The sequence below is a fragment of the Megalobrama amblycephala genome, linkage group LG12, assembly GCF_018812025.1.
Source record: "Megalobrama amblycephala isolate DHTTF-2021 linkage group LG12, ASM1881202v1, whole genome shotgun sequence".
Lineage (NCBI taxonomy): Eukaryota > Metazoa > Chordata > Actinopteri > Cypriniformes > Xenocyprididae > Megalobrama > Megalobrama amblycephala.
The window spans coordinates 3,692,339-3,710,569 of record NC_063055.1 but is presented as its reverse complement, the minus strand read 5'-3'; the positions used below and the strand labels follow the sequence as shown (position 1 = coordinate 3,710,569).

General features: G+C 36.4%; 2 protein-coding genes across 4 annotated transcripts; both read right to left on the bottom strand.

The window, feature by feature from the left end:
- Positions 1 to 324: 324 nt before the first annotated feature.
- Positions 325 to 6,715, bottom strand: asb6 (ankyrin repeat and SOCS box containing 6). 3 transcript variants are annotated; one of them, XM_048209335.1, is made up of 7 exons: positions 6,632 to 6,715; positions 3,930 to 4,096; positions 3,687 to 3,859; positions 3,496 to 3,602; positions 3,315 to 3,423; positions 3,133 to 3,219; positions 325 to 1,653 (listed from the first exon to the last, which is right to left on the bottom strand). In XM_048209335.1, the coding sequence occupies exons 2-7, from the start codon at positions 4,031 to 4,033 to the stop codon at positions 923 to 925; spliced, it is 1,311 nt and encodes a 436-aa protein (XP_048065292.1). In that variant the 5' UTR covers positions 4,034 to 4,096; positions 6,632 to 6,715; the 3' UTR covers positions 325 to 922. The 3 variants fall into 3 exon arrangements, with proteins under 3 accessions (XP_048065292.1, XP_048065291.1, XP_048065293.1); XM_048209334.1 differs by having other exon boundaries at positions 3,930 to 4,066; positions 6,632 to 6,707; XM_048209336.1 differs by having other exon boundaries at positions 6,590 to 6,663.
- A 501-nt stretch (positions 6,716 to 7,216) lies between these two features.
- wdr13 (WD repeat domain 13) lies at positions 7,217 to 17,784 on the bottom strand. Its single transcript, XM_048209333.1, has 10 exons — positions 17,661 to 17,784; positions 15,608 to 15,687; positions 15,287 to 15,518; positions 14,882 to 14,991; positions 14,662 to 14,792; positions 12,245 to 12,552; positions 11,523 to 11,703; positions 9,982 to 10,123; positions 9,780 to 9,898; positions 7,217 to 7,846 (listed from the first exon to the last, which is right to left on the bottom strand). The coding sequence occupies exons 2-10, from the start codon at positions 15,646 to 15,648 to the stop codon at positions 7,662 to 7,664; spliced, it is 1,449 nt and encodes a 482-aa protein (XP_048065290.1). The 5' UTR covers positions 15,649 to 15,687; positions 17,661 to 17,784; the 3' UTR covers positions 7,217 to 7,661.
- Between the last annotated feature and the right edge of the window lie 447 nt (positions 17,785 to 18,231).

The following is an 18,231-nucleotide window of genomic DNA, read 5'->3' as shown; positions in this document are numbered from 1 at the left end:
TACTATTATTTCTCTGAATGTTATGTCTCTTAAGTCCTGTTTTGTAATTTTGTACTTGACTCTATTTTTCTGTATACTTCCATTATTGTTTCTCATCATTGTCTACTTGTATTATCTTTTCCCTGTTAATTGTTCACTGTAAAGCGTCCTTGAGCTCTGGAAAGGCGCTATATAAATAAAACTTATTATTATTATTATTATTATTATCATCATTTTAGCTTTATAAACTAATTTATGTTCCCAAAATTCCCATAATAATCTATATTTTATCATCCACACATGTACCAACCATCAGCATTTAATGAAAGAGTCTCCATGAAAGTATTATTTTGAGATCCAAAAGTATTTAATTCCTTTAAGTGTGGTTTGATACTTCAAAATCAAGATGACATCAACTTACAGCCTCATAAAGACATACAACAAGACAAAACAGCTTCAAACTACATTGCAATGCAAGTCAAACATTTCTTCAACACTCCAGCAACAACGTTGATCTTGTTAAGGCACATTAAGTATACCATAAAAATGATAATGTGAAAAATGGAGACCGATTGCAATTAGCAACTCCGAATCACTTACAAATCAGCTTCAAAATAGACACACAGAAATACAAAGCACATACGGCAGTAATGCCACATAATATTAAAGATTCAACTGTAAACAATTATCACTTTTCATAATGAAAGAAAATTGCCTGGTAATGTGTAATACAGTGAGGTTACTGGCATTTTGGCACAATTGAATGACACTTATAACACTTATATACATATTTGTGTTAGTTTCCACTCTCAGATCAACAGACAAATGATATTTCTGCATGCTGATCAGATGAAACAAGCACTGCATCACTTTTATCTGAATGCAGAGGTCATTTAAGGGTCCATATTTACAGCCACACACACAGTCCGTGTTGATCCGTCTCTCAGCGCGGAGAACGTCGAGGTTTGAAACTGTCCCAGCCGGGTCTGTTGGTCCAGCTGTTCTCCGGGAGCAGCAGCTCCTTCAGTCTGTCCGGCAGTGGCAGGGCTTTCACCTTCTCCTCAAAGGGCCAGGGCTGCAGACAGCGGCGGATCAGTCTCCTGCAAAGGCATCTCAGTGGCAGCGGCCGGCTCTCTTGGTCCTCTAGTTTGCTGTAGAGCTCCAGCAGGGGCTGATGGGTAGAGATCTGGTCCAGAACGGGCAGTTGTGAGCGGGGAAAGAGAGGAGGAACGACTGGAGAGCAGATCCTGGCCAGATCCAACAGCACTTCAGCTTTGGCTAAAACATCAGCCACCTCTGCGGCATCTAAAGGCTCACGGAGAGCTTCGGCGAGACGCGTGAATATCAACTGTTGACCCGTCCAGTAGGAGGCGCTGTGGTGAGAGCAGACGAAGGAAGCGCCGTGCTGGAGTAGAAGGGCGGTCAGGGGAAATAGCAAGTCGAAGTTCTCCAGAATCGTGTAGGTTAGTGAATGTTCCCACTCTTCCCCGTCGGCGGCGTTCAGGCAGCAGCTGGGATCGGCACCGTGGCTGATCAGAAGATGTGCCACGCGGGTACAGAAATGCCCGATCTCCTTCGCATCCTCCGTGCTGCTGTCCAGAGCCTCCTTCACCAGGAAGATCAGAGAGGACATGGGGGTCTCGCCGTCATGAGTGGTGGCGTTCACATCTGCACCTGCACGGGACAGATGTTAGTGTTTAACAACTCAACAAGACCAAAGAATAAGTGGTTTCCTTTTTTTACTTTTAAATGGCTGTAAAAAAAAATAAAATTGTAAAAAACTTAAATGTAAAAAATGGCTATTTAAATAATACACAAAAAAAAAAAAAAAAAAGAAAAATTATACTCAATAAAAAGTATAAAATTACACACACACACACACACATTTACATATACACGCATATATATATACACACATATATATATATATATACATATATACACACACACACACACACATATATATATATATATATATATATATATATATATATATATATATATATATATATATATATATATAGGCAAGTCAATTATACTGTATATAATATGTATATTATAGGTCATATTTCAACTCAAAATAAAATATATATCAAGAAACATTTCTTATTGTCATTGTTGAAAACAGTCGTGCTGCTCAATATTTTTTATATTTTGTGTATATATATATATATATATATATATATATATATATATATATATATATACACACACATTCATGCATATATATTCAAATCATATTTATATTTTAATTAATATAACAATATAATATGTATATTATAGGTCATATTTCACCTCAAAATAAAATAATATATATATATATATATATATATATATATATATATATATATATATATATATATATATATGTACAAATATACAATTAATATTTAGGGTAATATTTCACCACAATATAAATAAATAAATAAACATACATATATATGTGTGTGTGTGCATGTGTATATATATGTGTGTTTTTGTTTTTTTGGTGAAATATGACCTATAATATACATATAGGTCATATTTCACCTCAAAATAATATATTTTATATTTATATTGAGGTGAAATATTACCTAAAATATAAATATGATTTGAATATAAAATGTTATGTTATAAACTATAACTTAATTTTTGTGTTTTATATGATATATTTTATATCATTTTATATTTGTACGTGTGTGTATATATGTATATAATATAATTATTATATATAATTATTTTATTTTGAGGTGAAATATGACCTACAATATACATATTATAAACCTAAACTATAAAATATGACTTGAATATATATATATATATATATATATATATATATATATATATATATAAAAGCAGCACGTTTTCAACAACGACAATCAGAAATGTTTCTTGAGCAGCAAATCATCATATTAGAATGATTTCTGGAGGATCATGTGACACTGAAGACTGGAGTAATGATGCTGAAAATTCAGCTTTGATCACAGGAATAAATTACATTTTACAATATATTCGAATAGAAAACAGTTATTTTAAATTGTAATAATATTTCACAATATTACTGTTTGAACATTACAATAACAACTATATAAAATCTCTCTTATATTTTTGAGATTTTAAAACATCTATTAATGAAAATGTCAGAAGTGATGTTTTAAGTGTCCAGTGAAGCACCTCTTTGCAGAAGCATCTCTATATTGTCCACATTATTGACTGTGAGTCCATCACTGCTGGCCAGAGCATGAAGCAGAGCAGTTTTCCCTGCAAAAGCACAAGCATGTGCAACACAATAAACACAGAGAATACATTAAGAAACCACAAACGTTCTATTTCACAAGATGATTTACATAAAATACCATTCTTGTCTTTGGCATTCACATCAGCACCCAAGTCCAAAAGCACACGCAAACACGGCAGCTTATCCGCCTCCTCGCTGGCCAGGTCAAGAGGGCTGCTTTCATGAATCTATTGCAGAAAATAAAGCATCATTGCATGATTATAACGGTAAATGCTGCTTTATAAGACACGCGTTCTCACCCTGTCCCTCTTGTCGATTTCAGCTCCGTGAGTAATCAACATCTGCACCATGTCTGGCTTGTTCCTCAACACTGCGATGTGTAAGGGGTTGTAGTACGACACAGGGTCTGGAACAACAAGAACAAGTTTTGAGATGATCATGAAATCCAGAATCACAAAATCATGATGATGTCGTCTCAACATCTCCACACCTTCAAAGTTGAGATCAGCTCCGTAACGTAAGAGCACCTTTGCTGCGCTGACCAACCCCAGATCAGCCACTCTAAACAAGGAGTAACTGATTCCCTGCGTGAAGACGGGAGACTGGGACTCTCTATCCAGAAGCTCAGCAAGAGCCCGTGAGATGCTTTCTTCATCATCTCGCCTGTGAAACGCAACATATCAAAATGCAGTGCATACTGTCATCGTCTGCTGTCTGCAGTCGTGATGCTGACCTGCGCTGGTTTTCTCCTCCTTCTGTTCCCAGGACGCACATCACAGCATCCACCAGCGGCTGGTACTCGTACACAATCCTCCTGAAGCCGTGGAGGAAAGGCATATTCTGTTCCCTTTGTCCCACGACCTCTTCACGCTTTAAAACAGTGCAAATTCATGCAAGATTCTAAAAAAACATACACAAATCATGTCGTCATTCATTAAAACATTATACACACAATATTAAATAATGCACTGAAGATTTTGCTCAGAAACTGAATAACAGTATTTGTTTGTAGCGAATAAATTTATCAAATAATTATGAAGCAATTAAACTAAAGGGTTAGTTCACCCAAAAATGAAAATTCTGTCATTAATTACTCACCCTCATGTCGTTCCACACCCGTAAGACCTTCGCTCATCTTCAAAACACAAATTAAGATATTTTTGATGAAATCTGATGGCTCCGTGAGGCCTGCATTGAAAGTTAATTAACACTTTCAGATGCAAAGAAAGCTGCTAAAGATGTATTTAAAACAGTTCATGTGACTACAGTGGTTCAACCTTAATGTTATGAAGCGATGAAAATACTTTATGTGCGCAAAAAACAAAACAAAATAATGACTTTATTCAACAATGTCTAGCACTGCTTCATGAAGCTTTACGAATCTTTTGTTTCGAATCAGTTGTTCGGAGTGCGTCTCAAACTGCCAAAGTCACGCCCCCCAGGGGTGAACCATTGAAATTTCGAAACACTTATGACGTAACGAAGCCTCGTTTACTGAAAACACGTGACTTTGGCAGTTTGATACACGCTCCGAACCACTGATTCGAAACAAAAGATTCGTAAAGCTTCAAAGCTTCATAAAGCAGTTTTTTGAAATCGTCCATCACTAGACATTGTTGAATAAAGGCGTTATTTAGTTTTTTCTGGCGCACAAAAAGTATTCTCGTCGCTTCATAACATTAAGGTTGAACCACTGTAGTCACATGAACTGTTTTAAATATGTCTTTAGTAGCTTTCTGTGCATCTGAAAGTGTTAATTATCTTGCTGTCAATGCAGGCCTCACTGAGCCATCGGATTTCATCAAAAATATCTTCATTTGTGTTCTGAAGATGAACGAAGGTCTTACGGGTGTAGAACAACATGAGGGTGAGTAATTAAAGACAGAATTTTCATTTTTGGGTGAATTAACCCTTTAATGTTATGAAGTGACGAGAATACATTTTGTGTGCAAAAACAAAAAAATAACTTTATTCAACAAATTCATCTCTCCCCTGTCAGTCTCGTACACAGTTCAGCGCTTCCCTGTTCACGTTCAAACACCGGCTCAAGGCTAATTTGTACTTCTGCATTGAGTGTACATCGTAGCTACGGCATACGTTGTGTGTAGCACGCGTAGCCTATGCCGTAGCCTGATGTGCACCTCTTCAAAAATGTAACAACTGTGATTGGTCTGCTAAAACCCCTCCCTCAGGTCAAAAAAATGGCGCGGAGCAAGCGGACAAAAGCGAGCGTTTTCAACTTCCATAGGAATGAAAAAACACGCCGTCAAACCGCAACAAAAGTCGTTGCCTATTTGCCGCCATCACTGCTGACGTACATGACAAGCTGCTTCTTCTTCGGCTTTTGCCTCGATACTCAACATTAACGCAGACACTGCCTGCTAGCGGTCTGCATGTACGTCGACACAGACAACAACGCAGAAGTATAAATGAAAACAGATGCATAGCCTACTGCACAGAAGTATAAATCAGCCTTCAGTATCAGCTGGCTCCTGTGTCAGCAACACACGTGTCGTGCTGCTCATGTGACCAGGCGTCGGCCAATAGTGAGTCGGCGTTCTGACGTAGAACCTGGAAGCGCTGCAACGTAAATAGCGTAGGAGAATGACAGGGGAGAGACAAATTTGTTGAATAAAGTTATTTTTGTTTTGTTTTTGTGCACAAAGTATTCTCATGGCTTCATAACATTAAGGTTGAACCACTGCAGTCACATTACTGTTTTAACAATGTCTTTAGTAGCTTTCTGGACCTTGAATGTGGTAATTTAGTTACTCTCTATTGAGGATAAAAAAAAAAAAAAAAACTCTTGGATTTCATCAAAAATATCTTAATTTTTGTCCTGAAGCTGAGTGAAGGTCTTACGGGTTTGGAACGACATAATTAATGAATAATTAATGATAAAAATTTCATTTTTGGGTGAACTAACTCTTTATTGTGTGTCTGTGTGTGTGTGTATATATATATATATATATATATATATATATATATATATATATATATATATATATATATATATATGAACACTATGATTATATAACAAACAACCATTGAATCCTATACAAGTTTTAAAATAACGCATATTCATGCAAGAGAAGAGACTCATTTTATCAGATGAACCACACCTCTGGTGCTCGCTAATTCACATGCATGAAAATATAAACTAATTTAACTCTTTATAAGTTGTCTTTAAAATTACAGCGTCTGAATTAATAGAAAATAAACCTATAAGACAGATTTATTCATTTTGTTAGCTGTTTCATGTAGTGGGCTCTTTACTTTACGTCTGCTAGCTGCCTACCTCTTACTATACAGTAAGTAATCCATGCTCAAGGCCCCTAAATTTATTATTATTATTATTATTATTATTATAAGCAGTAAGTTATATATTTATACCATTTGCGTTTCATTTTTTTGTTTTTTCCTCTTTTAGCTTACCCACTGTAGAACCGGATGTAGTTCCTCCCACATGTTAATGTGTGAAAGTAGCTGCCGTGAGAGAATTGATTCTTTTTAAAATAAAAGCACATGGAAAAAGTGGGCTTATGTATACAAAATTAATGTTAATTTCAAAATAAAAGCCTTAATATTTTGGCAACGAGGTTTAAAAGTCTCCGAGGCACAAGTCACCAAATAATTTCTTTAAATATTCTACTAAAAGTCATAATTAGAAAAATTATAGCCAACATTTTAAGTATGATACTTTAAAAACATTGCCACCAGCATTAGCACAGGGTAAAGATCAATAACAAAGAAATGCATGTAAAATTATTAACTTGAGGAAGCCGATTCATATTTCAAACTTGAAAATATAAGCTGAATTTGCACTGAAAACAACAAGTCTCCATCTCTTTTATCTGGTAATATGCACAATAGTGCTCAAAACAACAAATCCTTTAGTTCAAAAAAGGATTTATGCATGCCTACAACTTCCCCATCTTCAAAAGCTCCTTTGATGCGAGGTTACCATAAAAAACATGAACAAAATGTGAATAAATCCAAGGAAAACAAAGAGACCAAATGTAGCTTAGTGTGATTAAATTTATTGAGTTCAACAAGGCATAAATACAGTAGTGTTATTGTGCAAGCGAACACAACTTCAGTTACCCGCTGTCTCAAACGTTCCCATTCTCACACACTTACTCACAAAGACACACAACGCACAAAGGTGAACAAAGTATTATATTAACGTCTCCTCTCTTAAGTTACACATTTATGACCGCAAAGCACTGATGAAGTGCACATAGTCGCAATCAAGCATCACATCCCAGAACAACAACAATAGAAATATCAGCCCTAAAACAAAGATAAGAGAATACAAGTTTCTTTCATGGTCCACATGAGTTAGCTCAGACTCGTTCAAAACATCATCACACATTTACAGTAGGACTTTCATTGCACGTGATTCAAGCCAGCCTGCATGGAAGATGCTGTTGCCAAGGTAGCGAAAGCTTGGGAGTTGCCATGATTACTTCTGCTCCCGTCTCCAGATGATCACCATTCCGGTGGCGTCAGAGGAGGCCAGCAGGCTTTCGTCACAGTTGAAGCTCACGTCCAGGACGGGCACGCTGTGACCCTGCAGCTTGTTAACGATGGCCTTAGTGTTGCGTTCGACGTCGAAAAAGTAGACGCATGCGTCCTCGCTGCCAGTGACTACATGAGGGAAAGAGCAGGGATTTACTTACACTGGCTTTGGTCCAAAACATAGACAGCTAATTCCTAAAATAACATATATATCACTAATATTGATGAGTAAACAGTAAAAGGTAAGACTATTAAAGGTGCAATATGTAAATTTTAGGAGGATCTATTGACAGAAATGCAATATAATATACATAACTATGTTTTCAGTGGTGTATAAAGACCTTACATAATGAACTATTAAGTTTTTATTACCTTAGAATGAGCAATTTTTATCCCCTTACATGTTAAGTCGCCATTATGCACTGACATGTTTTTACAGTAGCCTTAAACGGACAAACTGCTGTCTCAGACGACGACATTTTTGTCCTGTGTTGGCCACTGTAACTTTTCTATATATTGCAATTCGCAACCTCACCACTAGATGCCACTAAAATTTAAGTTTAAAGGTGCCCTAGAATCAAAAATTTAATTTACCTTGGCATAGTTGAATAACAAGAGTTCAGTACATGGAAATGACATACAGTGAGTCTCAAACTCCATTGTTTCCTCCTTCTTATAGAAATCTCATTTGTTTAAAAGACCTTCAAAGAACAGGCGAATCTCAACATAACACTGTTACGTAACAGTCGGGATCATTAATATGTACGCTCCTAATATTTGCATATGCCAACCATGTTCAAGGCATTACACAAGGGCAGCCAGTATTAACGTCTGGATCTGTGCACAGCTGAATCATCAGACTAGGTAAGCAAGCAAGAACAATAGCGAAAAATGGCAGATGGAGCAATAATAACTGACATTGATCCATGATTACATGATATTTTTAGTGATATTTGTAAATTGTCTTTCTAAATGTTTCGTTAGCATGTTGCTAATGTACTGTTAAATGTGGTTAAAGTTACCATCGTTTCTTACTGTATTCACGGAGACAAGAGAGCCGTCGCTAATGTTAGCTTTAGCCACGGAGCACAGCCTCAAACTCATTCAGAATCAAATGTAAACATCCAAATATATACTATACTCACATGATCCGACGCATGCATGCAATATGCATGACGAACATCTTTAAAGATCCATTTGAGGGTTATATTAGCTGTGTGAACTTTGTTTATGCACTGTATTATAGTCGAGAGCCCGGGGGGCAGGGAGTGCGAGACTTAAAGGGGCCGCGGCCTGAATCAGTGCATAGTTAATGATGCCTCAAAATAGGCAGTTAAAAAAATTAATAAAAAAAAAATCTATGGGGTATTTTGAGCTGAAACTTCACAGACACATTCAGGGGACACCTTAGACTTATATTACATTGTAAAAACTGGTTCTAGGGCACCTTTAATGTATGAATTAACTTGCTCAAAAATTTAAAGCTAAAAACTATTAAAATGTATGAGTACAAAATTTAAATCTGCCAGTTCTGCTTACTTAAACTTTGAATTTCTTAACTTAAAAAATTTGATGTAACTTTTTGAGTTTTGCCAACTTATTCGGGTTTTCAGTGGACATCTCTTCTGACCGCAGATACTGAATAAGGACAACGTGTTTTTTCTCAGGCAGTCTTTACTTAAACTGCATCTGACAGAAGTGTCAACAGCTTTCACGCACGTCTTTCACAATAAAAGTCTTGCATCAGAAAAACATAGGATTACGTTTGTTGTGGTTTCTTTGACTGTACACTCCGCAACCCACTCAGAACTCTTGCGACCCACCGATTGAGAAACACTAGTATATAGCACACAAATATTGGGTAAAATAGTCAGTTTTTAATTATATTAAACTATTTTTATTGACATTTTTGCCTATGATGACTAGGATTTGGAATAGCACACATAATTCGAGCATTGCTTAGTATTCAAAGAAAATAATTTAACAAACAGAAATTATAATGGCCCTATTTTCAGTTGCTAAATGTAAATGGTCACAGATCAGACGATGATTCCGGTCTTACCAACACAGGCTCCCTGTCTGAAGGACATGAGAGGACAGAAGATGCTGTGCAGCGGTTGGGATCCATGTTGGATGGGGAAACTCCTCTTCAGCTGTAGAGTGCCCTCATTATCCACGACCCTGTCAAAACCAGTTCCATCTGATTAATTATCATCTTAGCCAAGAGAAAGTGACAATCTGGATTGCCCTAAGTGCATTCTAACCTGTAGAGCAGTAGTTTGTTTACACAGGCGTTGACGAGCAGTGACGGATCCCGTGCCTCTCGACTGATCCATGAGCGGGCTGAGATACTGGAAATAGAGCTGCCCTCATTCACCACCAGTCTCTTAGCTTTGGTCAGTTTTCCTGTGGAAGAAGAACCTAGACTTTACATAAACACCAACATACTCTGCCTGGCTCTGTCGCTGTTTGGATTTAAACAGGAAAATCCTTGGATTGCAGTGGTTATTATGTTTCTAGCATGTTATATGTTGGCAACAGTTCTTTTAACTCTTAAAGATGGAGTGTATAGCTTTTCATTTCTTAAACAACCATGCAGGAAGATATATATCATGGTCATATTCCAGGATGACAATGTCAAGATTCATCAGGCTCAAACTGTGAAAGAATGGTTGTGAGGGAACATGAAGAATCATTTTCACACATGAATTGGCACCTCTGAGTCCAGACCTTAACCTCACTGTTAGTTTTTGGGTTGTGCTGGAGGAGACTTCACAGAGTGCTCACCTCTTGCATTATCAATACAAGATCTTGACCAAAGATTGATGCACCTCTTGATGAAGAATAAATGTTGTGATGTGATTTCCATCAAGAGGTGCACCAAATTTTGGTCAAGATCTTGATAAATAATCACTGCAATAATAATCCAGTCATAGACTCTTTAGGGCTGCACGATATTGGGAAAACCTGACATTTCCTATTTTGTTTTTCTGCGATATATATTGCAATATGAAAAAAAATTCACCAGATGACTTGAATATATCTATATTTGGAAAGAATGAAATTGAATAATCAAATGTAAAATAACACTGCATTTCTGTGTTAAAACTACAAAAGTGATTTTTCTCTTTGTCTTTTGTTGTTTGATTAACATTCATGACACAGAAAGCAGCAGGAATATTAGGCTGCTGTCACTTTAAGATTGAATGATCAGATCCAAAATACTGTTACACATCTGGTTTTCTTTCTTAATTTAGTTAACCTAAGCCATAAACAACTGTGTTACAGGGATACTCGATGTTGTATGTGCATTTTGATAATCTTTTGCATGTATGTGTCCGTTCAGGCACAAACAGACGCAGAAGAAAACAGCATTCGGTGTTCACGTTTCACATGCATCTGCGCGGCTCTGTGTGTGTGTGCACAGAAAACAGCCGTGCATTCAGAATTGAGTTCTCTTTCACATCTTTGTGCGCTCAAATGGTTTAAAATCGCTTGAGTGTTTAAACTGACAGGACCTAAAACACATTCAAATGATAAACTTTCATTGTATGATTGTCAAACTTTGCAATTAATCCAAGAATCACGTGCATTTTGAACCATGGTGTCTTGTCTGTATGGATTAACAATCCCCACAAGATATCGCATATCCTGTGATGTGACTATCACGGATGCACACAACGCAATATGATAAAATGACATATCGTGCAGCCTCAGTATCAACTGTACTCTCATTTACATTAATATGTTTTCCAGACTTTCCCTCAAAATTAGAATCTGAGTCCGGCATGAAACATCTTTGTACCTGTGGCCATGTCAAAGAGGAAGGAGAAAATGCTTCCCCTGTCATCCCCAGCCCACAGGATTCTCCCTGGTGCATCAAACGAGAGGGAAAGCACTCGACCCGTCAGTTTACTGGAGCCTCCTTTCACTTTCTTCCCAGTGGAGATGTTCACCACCTGCAGGTGATGTTTGCTGTTGCCAACCTGGGCAAGGACAACAAAGGACACATTTGATATTTCATAACGACTGAAGAAAATGCTTCAAAATCATCATGCAGTAGACAGAATGTAGGGTAGGAAATGTGACAGACATTTTCAAATTCAAATATATAGAACTTAACATGGAAATTATACAATCATGACTTCTGTGCAATGGCATCTCTTGTCAAATGTCATTCAGAGATGTTTTATAGGTCACCTGACTCACACAACACTGTGGTTGGCAGATAGTAAAATGCCATTTATGCCTTGTTGAACTCAATAAATTTAAATCACACTCTAGCTGAATTAAGATACATATGGTCTCTTAGTAAAATTACCCACCATTGCACACAAAGTACCCTTTTTAGGCTGGTGGCACATGTTAATTTCACACTCTAATAGGCTTACTGAGAGGGCTGATGGTATTTTTTACCACAGTGCTTCATCAGCATAAACAATACCATTCCATCATTATTCTGTCACCCAGAATAATCCCATTCAAGGACACAAAATTCTAAATTAGTGTTGTCAAAAATGGGCTCACCACAGTCAGGTTGTTGTTCATGGGCTGAAAAGTGCAGCACAGCAGCTCACTGCCTTCTGGGTCGACCACCTCCCGGATGCAGCGGCCGTCCTCGGTGTTCCAGATACGCAGAGTGCCATCTTTTGATGTGGACACAATGATGTCATTGCTAAGTGACCAGGCAAAGTCAGTCACGGGCCCAGCATGGCCCTTCAGTGTCACCTTTACAGTTGGTGGAGGCGGGGACAGTGTCATGATTGACAATGTCCCATCCAATGAGCAGCAGGCGAGGAGGTGTTTATCATCATTGGCAAACTGTAATCGGGGAACTGAGGAGATAAAATAATTGAAGGTTAAAATGAGAGGATAAAACAACAGTGCAGACCCAGGACTGATGGCTCCTTTCAAACATTTACATGCATGCACTGAAGACGGCTAGCGGTAATGTGACTGCACAGGAAAATGATCGAATGTGCTTTTTAGTCAAAATGGTGGTCTTGATGAGGTATTCATCTAAATACAGTTGGAGGTTGATATATATGGCAAAGTATCAGATCGGTGAATTAGACGTAATGCAGGAATCAGGGTGCGAACTACGTGGGAGCTAGGGGGAGCTCGGCTCCCCTTAATAAGACATGGGCTCCCCTGAAAACGTGATTTGTGAAATTTTGGGGGGTCTCAAATAAATATTGACAATGTGTTATTTTGACGCGCAATTTCAGTTTTGTGTAATGTGTTCATCGTGGATTATTATGTGTAAAATTGCACAAAAAAAAATCATTCATTCATGCATGACATTGATTTAAACCTAATTCACTTCAATAAAGATATTTCTTGTCATGAGCATGCTATTCTTGTCATGAGCATCAAGGTATGGGGGCGCTGCGGTGCAAATTCCACTCATGTTTAGCACGTTACCTCGAACAGCAAAGGAAGCTGACCTCAGACCTGTGATAAGGTGAGGCATGTTATTCGCAATTATGTGTTGTGGCTGGGTTGTTATAGCTCTGCTTGACTCTCGATGTTTTAGACCTAATTTAATGGAGGAATTTTGTTGATATTGTATAATAGGGTAAATCCTGTATAGTGCTTGCATAAAGCAAGTAGTGTACACAGTCACAGCGGTTATGTATCTTTGTAACTCATTGTAAGCCCTCTTTTGAAGCAAGCGCACAAACCCCCTTTTCTAAAAAAAGAAAAGAAAAGTGGGCTCCCCCAAAGTCCACGGTATAGTTCGAACACTGGCAGGAATTAAACAACAATATTAATCAAATAACAATACAAATTAAACAAAAGAAATGAAAGAACAAATGAAAATCCAGTTCATTTATTTTTTTTTTGTCCTTTGCCAATCAGTGTTTTCTTGGAAAATTATTTATGAACTGTGGTTTTGCTGTGGTATCAAAATTGGTATCAAGGACAGTGGTCGACTGATATATTGGTCAATGTATGGTATTTTTTAATTATCAACATCGGCTGATACATTTTTCTGTTCAGCTGATTAGTGACTTTTATTTTGAAAATTGTATTTTATTATAAAAAAAATACTATAATAGGATTACAAAATCAAGAAGTTGCTATCTAAAATATAAATCTGTTTATTTTTTATTAAGTTTAATAAATGTTTTAATTAAAATACATTTTTAATCAAAATTTTAAAAAAAATTAATTCAGTTAATATAATTATAACAATTTAAATTTTTTTTTTAATATGGTTTAATTTTCAAATGATTAATTTCTAATTAAATATATATATATATTATATATATATTATAATTTATTAGCTTTTTGTGCGTTAATTCAGAGAGGACAGTAGAGAGCAGAGAGGAAAGCATTGTGCAGAGAGAGGGGGCAGGATCGGCAAAGGACCTCGAGACGGGAATCGAACTCGGGTACTCGCAGAAGTACCGAGCAAGTGTTTACAAAGCGAACATGCAAAGTCAAACGCCCTTTATAAAAAAAAGGTAAAACAATGATGTCAGACAATTTTTAAGTTGGAGGAGAAAAAGAGAAGGAGTTTTTTTGCCGTACCGTGGTACTTCCGCCTACGTCACGCATGACCTTTCCAACATGATTACGTAATGCGTGGCGCATCTCAGAGCAGTGCAAGATGAGCATTTGTGGTTAAAAAAAATATATAATTTTTATTGTTTTTAGAAAAAGACAGATCATATCACTAGATAAGACCCTTATTCCTCGTCTGAGATCATGTAGAGCTCTTTGAAGCTGCACTGAAACTGACATTTGGACCTTCAACCCGTTGAACCCCAGTGAAGTCCACTATATGGAGAAAAATCCTGCAATGTTTCCCTCAAAAACCATAAATTTCTTTTCGACTGAAGAGAGAAAGACATAAACATCTTGGATGACATGGGGGTGAGTAAATTATCAGGAAATTTGAATTCTGAAGTGAACTAATCCTTTAACATCTCACTCACCAGCTGAGTCGACATGCTGGTCAAAGATGTGATGCATGCCGGCAAAGGCGTAGTTCTCACTGAGGGTGGTGTCACCTGCCATGGCCCGACTGGCTTCTGCCACCGAAGTGGGCACCAGGCTACCTGGAGGCCTGGCACATAAGATGTGACCAGAGACGTATTTATACACGGTGCAAACAAGCTAATAAGTAGTAAAATCGCTAGGGTTAGTGGGGTTTACCTTTCATCATACACCGCCCTGTTCATCTGCGCTTGTAGCTGGTATGAACCGCGGCTTACTGATCTCCGGTGGCCTCTGGCACCCTGAGCCCTGGGATCCTCCTCGAAGTCCTGATAAAAAGATGGAAAAGAGAATAAAAAAAGACCAAGAAAAGAGGAAAGCAGGCAGCAATGGAGGGTGATTTTAGAGTTTAGCACTACAACATCATGCACAAAAGAGCTCGCAATCTACATGCACTGCAGCTCTCACACAACACATTGACCTGGATCTGGATTGCTAATTATATCTAGGACTATATAGATACTGTCTTGCCCTCTGACTGTGTTTTTGTGGGGCTTATTTCAGCCCAGAATTCCTAATCCACATTTCTCGAACCCTCTTTCCTTGTTTCTGAATGCACCTAACCTCCATGCGATCCAGTGTGGTGCGGGAACTGCGCACACTGCTGGCTCTGAAGCTGCTCTGCTCTGACAGAGGCCCGTAACGCAGGGCGAGCAACTGACTGCGCAGACGCAGATACTGCCTGCGCAGCCCCGGCTCAAAGCCACACTTGGCATTCTCGCGGAGCAGCTGGCTGCGCCGGCGGATGTACTGTGTGCGGAACTGGGGGAACGTAGGTGTGCGGTAAGCATTGTACCTGAGAAAGACAGAATAATATAACACATGATTAGTCCCTACTCCCTACACATGTAAAAAGTCTCACTCCAATGACAATCTTGCACACACCTTGCGTCCACTGCCAGCACCTGCTGCCAAACAGCAGCCATGAGATCCTCAAACACAGAGAGATGCAGGAAACACGAGGGCTGCAGAAAACACAAATATACTGTTATATATAAATCGTGAATGAATAGCTAAAGATGTCAGAGCATTATTTGTATCGTTCAGTGCAGCTGAGATATGATACAAACTTTCTATATTTATTTGTTAAAAAGATCACATGAGACAAATAAATACAATAAATGTAATTCACAAACTAGTAATCATCTAACTCAAGGATTTTCAAACTTTTTGATGCTAAAGACCCTAAATATGATGATCCCCTTGTGAGAGACCATATTTATAAATGTAAAGGCAGTGTATTTTTATGTGTATTTAGTGTAAAAATCTATTTGAGAAAAATATTGAATGTAATATTATCATTAAGACAACTAAAATAATTGTTTCCATTATTTTACATTGTCATATTACTATAACAAATATTATCTGGAAAACTTTTAGTTGGCAACTTACATGAGATTACTTTTTTCCCACAAAGATTCTCTCTCTCTCTCTCTCTCTCTCTCTCTATATACATACATATATATATATATATATATATATATATATATATATATATATATATATATATATATATATATATATATATATATATATATATATATATACTACCAGTCAAAAGTTTGGAAACATTACTTTTTTTAATGTTTTTGTGTTTTTAAAGTCTCTTGTGCTCATTAAGGCTGCATTTATTTCATAATAAATACAGAAAAAAACTATAATATTGTGAAATATTATTACAATTTAAAATTATGGTTTTCAATTTTAATATACTTTAAAATATAATTAATTTCTGTGATGTAAAGCTGAATTTTCAGCATCATTACTCCAGTCTTCAGTGTCACATAAACCTTCAGAAATCATTCTAATATGCTGATTTATTATCAATGTTGGAAACTGCTTGTGCTGCTTAATATTATTTTATAACCTGTGATACTTTTTCAGGATTCTTTGATGAATAAAAAGTAAAAAAATATCAGCATTAATTTAAAATAGAAATCTTTTGTAACAATATACACTACCGTTCAAAAGTTTGGGGTCAGTATTTTTTTTTTCTTTCTTTTTTTTGAAATAAATTAATACTTTTATTCAGCACAGATGTGTTAAATTGATAAAAAGTGATAGTAAAGATTTATATTGTTAGAAAATATTTATATTTGAATAAATGCTGTTCTTTTTAACCTTTTATTCAATGAATCCTGAAAAAAGTATCACAGGTTCCAAAAAAATATTAAGCATCACAACTGTTTTCAACATTGATAATAACTGAGTATAAAATCAGCATATTAGAATGATTTCTGAAGGATCATGTGACACTGAAGACTGGAGTAATGATGCTGAAAATTCAGCTTTGATCACAGAAATAAATTATATATTAAAGTATATTAAAATAGAAAACCATAATTTTAAATTGTGATAATATTTCACAATATTATTGTTTTTTTCTGAATTTTATTATGAAATAAATGCAGCCTTAATAAGCATAAGAGACTTCGTTCAAAAACATTAAAAGTCCTTAGAAAGCTGAATGAATTATTGAATGCGAAAGTAAAAAATAATTACGCGAAATTAATTTTATTAATATCTTAAATGCTCACATTAACTTTGACAGCACTAAAAATACATTTTGCAAAAAATAAACAAAATGTCATAAATCCAGCGTCTTATACAAATAGCTTGCTATTCTTGTTTCTCCAACACACTAGTACATTTAAACATGACTAACATAAACACAACGCTTATATAACTTGAAAATGATTCATATTTAAGCACATCCTAAACAAATAGTGTATTTAAAAATCAATGTTTTGACGCATTAGCCACAGTTAGCATGGATGCTAACAACAACAGCCGTTACACACAGAATAATAATCCAAAACAAAAAAAATCATGTCAATCACACAGGGGCTACAAAATCTCGCTAATAACCATTTCTGAATGCCTTCATCCTATGGAAACGTAATGTCAATGTATAATGTTATACTTAAAGGAAACCTACCGTGCGAGATTCTCACCGGTTCATTCTGTCTGAAGGGACTGGCATGATCACGTGACCGACCCGCCCTGGCAGCAGCTGATTTGTATATCATTGACGTCACTGCAGCGCGTGTAATGAGGACTGTCAGATGAATTGTATGTTGTTAAAGATGACTTGGCAATGAGAATTGACGTTTACATGCATGTAGAGTAAAAAACAGTGCTTTCTTTAGATTTATTTTTAGTGGATAATCAGACAGTAGCAAGTGTGGACCACCAGAAAAGTGTTCAACAACATGACATAATTATCTAAATAAGTTTTTCAAAGTCAATATTATATTTGTGACTAATAATTCAGAGGTATTAACCACAGAAATTCCATTATTTTCTGAATCAGAAAATAAAAGATTTTATATTATTATATTATTAACAAATGTATTTATTTGTGCCAAGTTAGGATATGCCTGAACATTTGGCTTTGTCTATAGGTGTCAATAAAATTCTTAATCCCTACTTCATAAATAATGAAGATACAATATTGTCCTGGTAAACTACAGAACATACTTTGTCTGTCTAGTAGCTCAGAAACCTGC

What these genes read in the sequence shown, in the direction of transcription:
- asb6 (XM_048209334.1), bottom strand. Translation starts at nt 6,664, where the DNA reads ATGTGGGAGGAACTACATCCGGTTCTACAGTGG. An exon ending in TACATCCGGTTCTACAGTGG is followed by an intron (nt 4,067 to 6,631) that starts GTAAGCTAAAAG and finishes ACTGTTTTAAAG; the next exon opens with CGTGAAGAGGTCGTGGGACA. An exon ending in GGAGGAGAAAACCAGCGCAG is followed by an intron (nt 3,860 to 3,929) that starts GTCAGCATCACG and finishes TGCGTTTCACAG; the next exon opens with GCGAGATGATGAAGAAAGCA.
- wdr13 (XM_048209333.1), bottom strand. Translation starts at nt 15,648, where the DNA reads ATGGCTGCTGTTTGGCAGCAGGTGCTGGCAGTGGACGCAAG. An exon ending in CCACACTGGATCGCATGGAG is followed by an intron (nt 14,992 to 15,286) that starts GTTAGGTGCATT and finishes TCTTTTTATCAG; the next exon opens with GACTTCGAGGAGGATCCCAG. An exon ending in TGAACAACAACCTGACTGTG is followed by an intron (nt 11,704 to 12,244) that starts GTGAGCCCATTT and finishes GTCCTTGCCCAG; the next exon opens with GTTGGCAACAGCAAACATCA.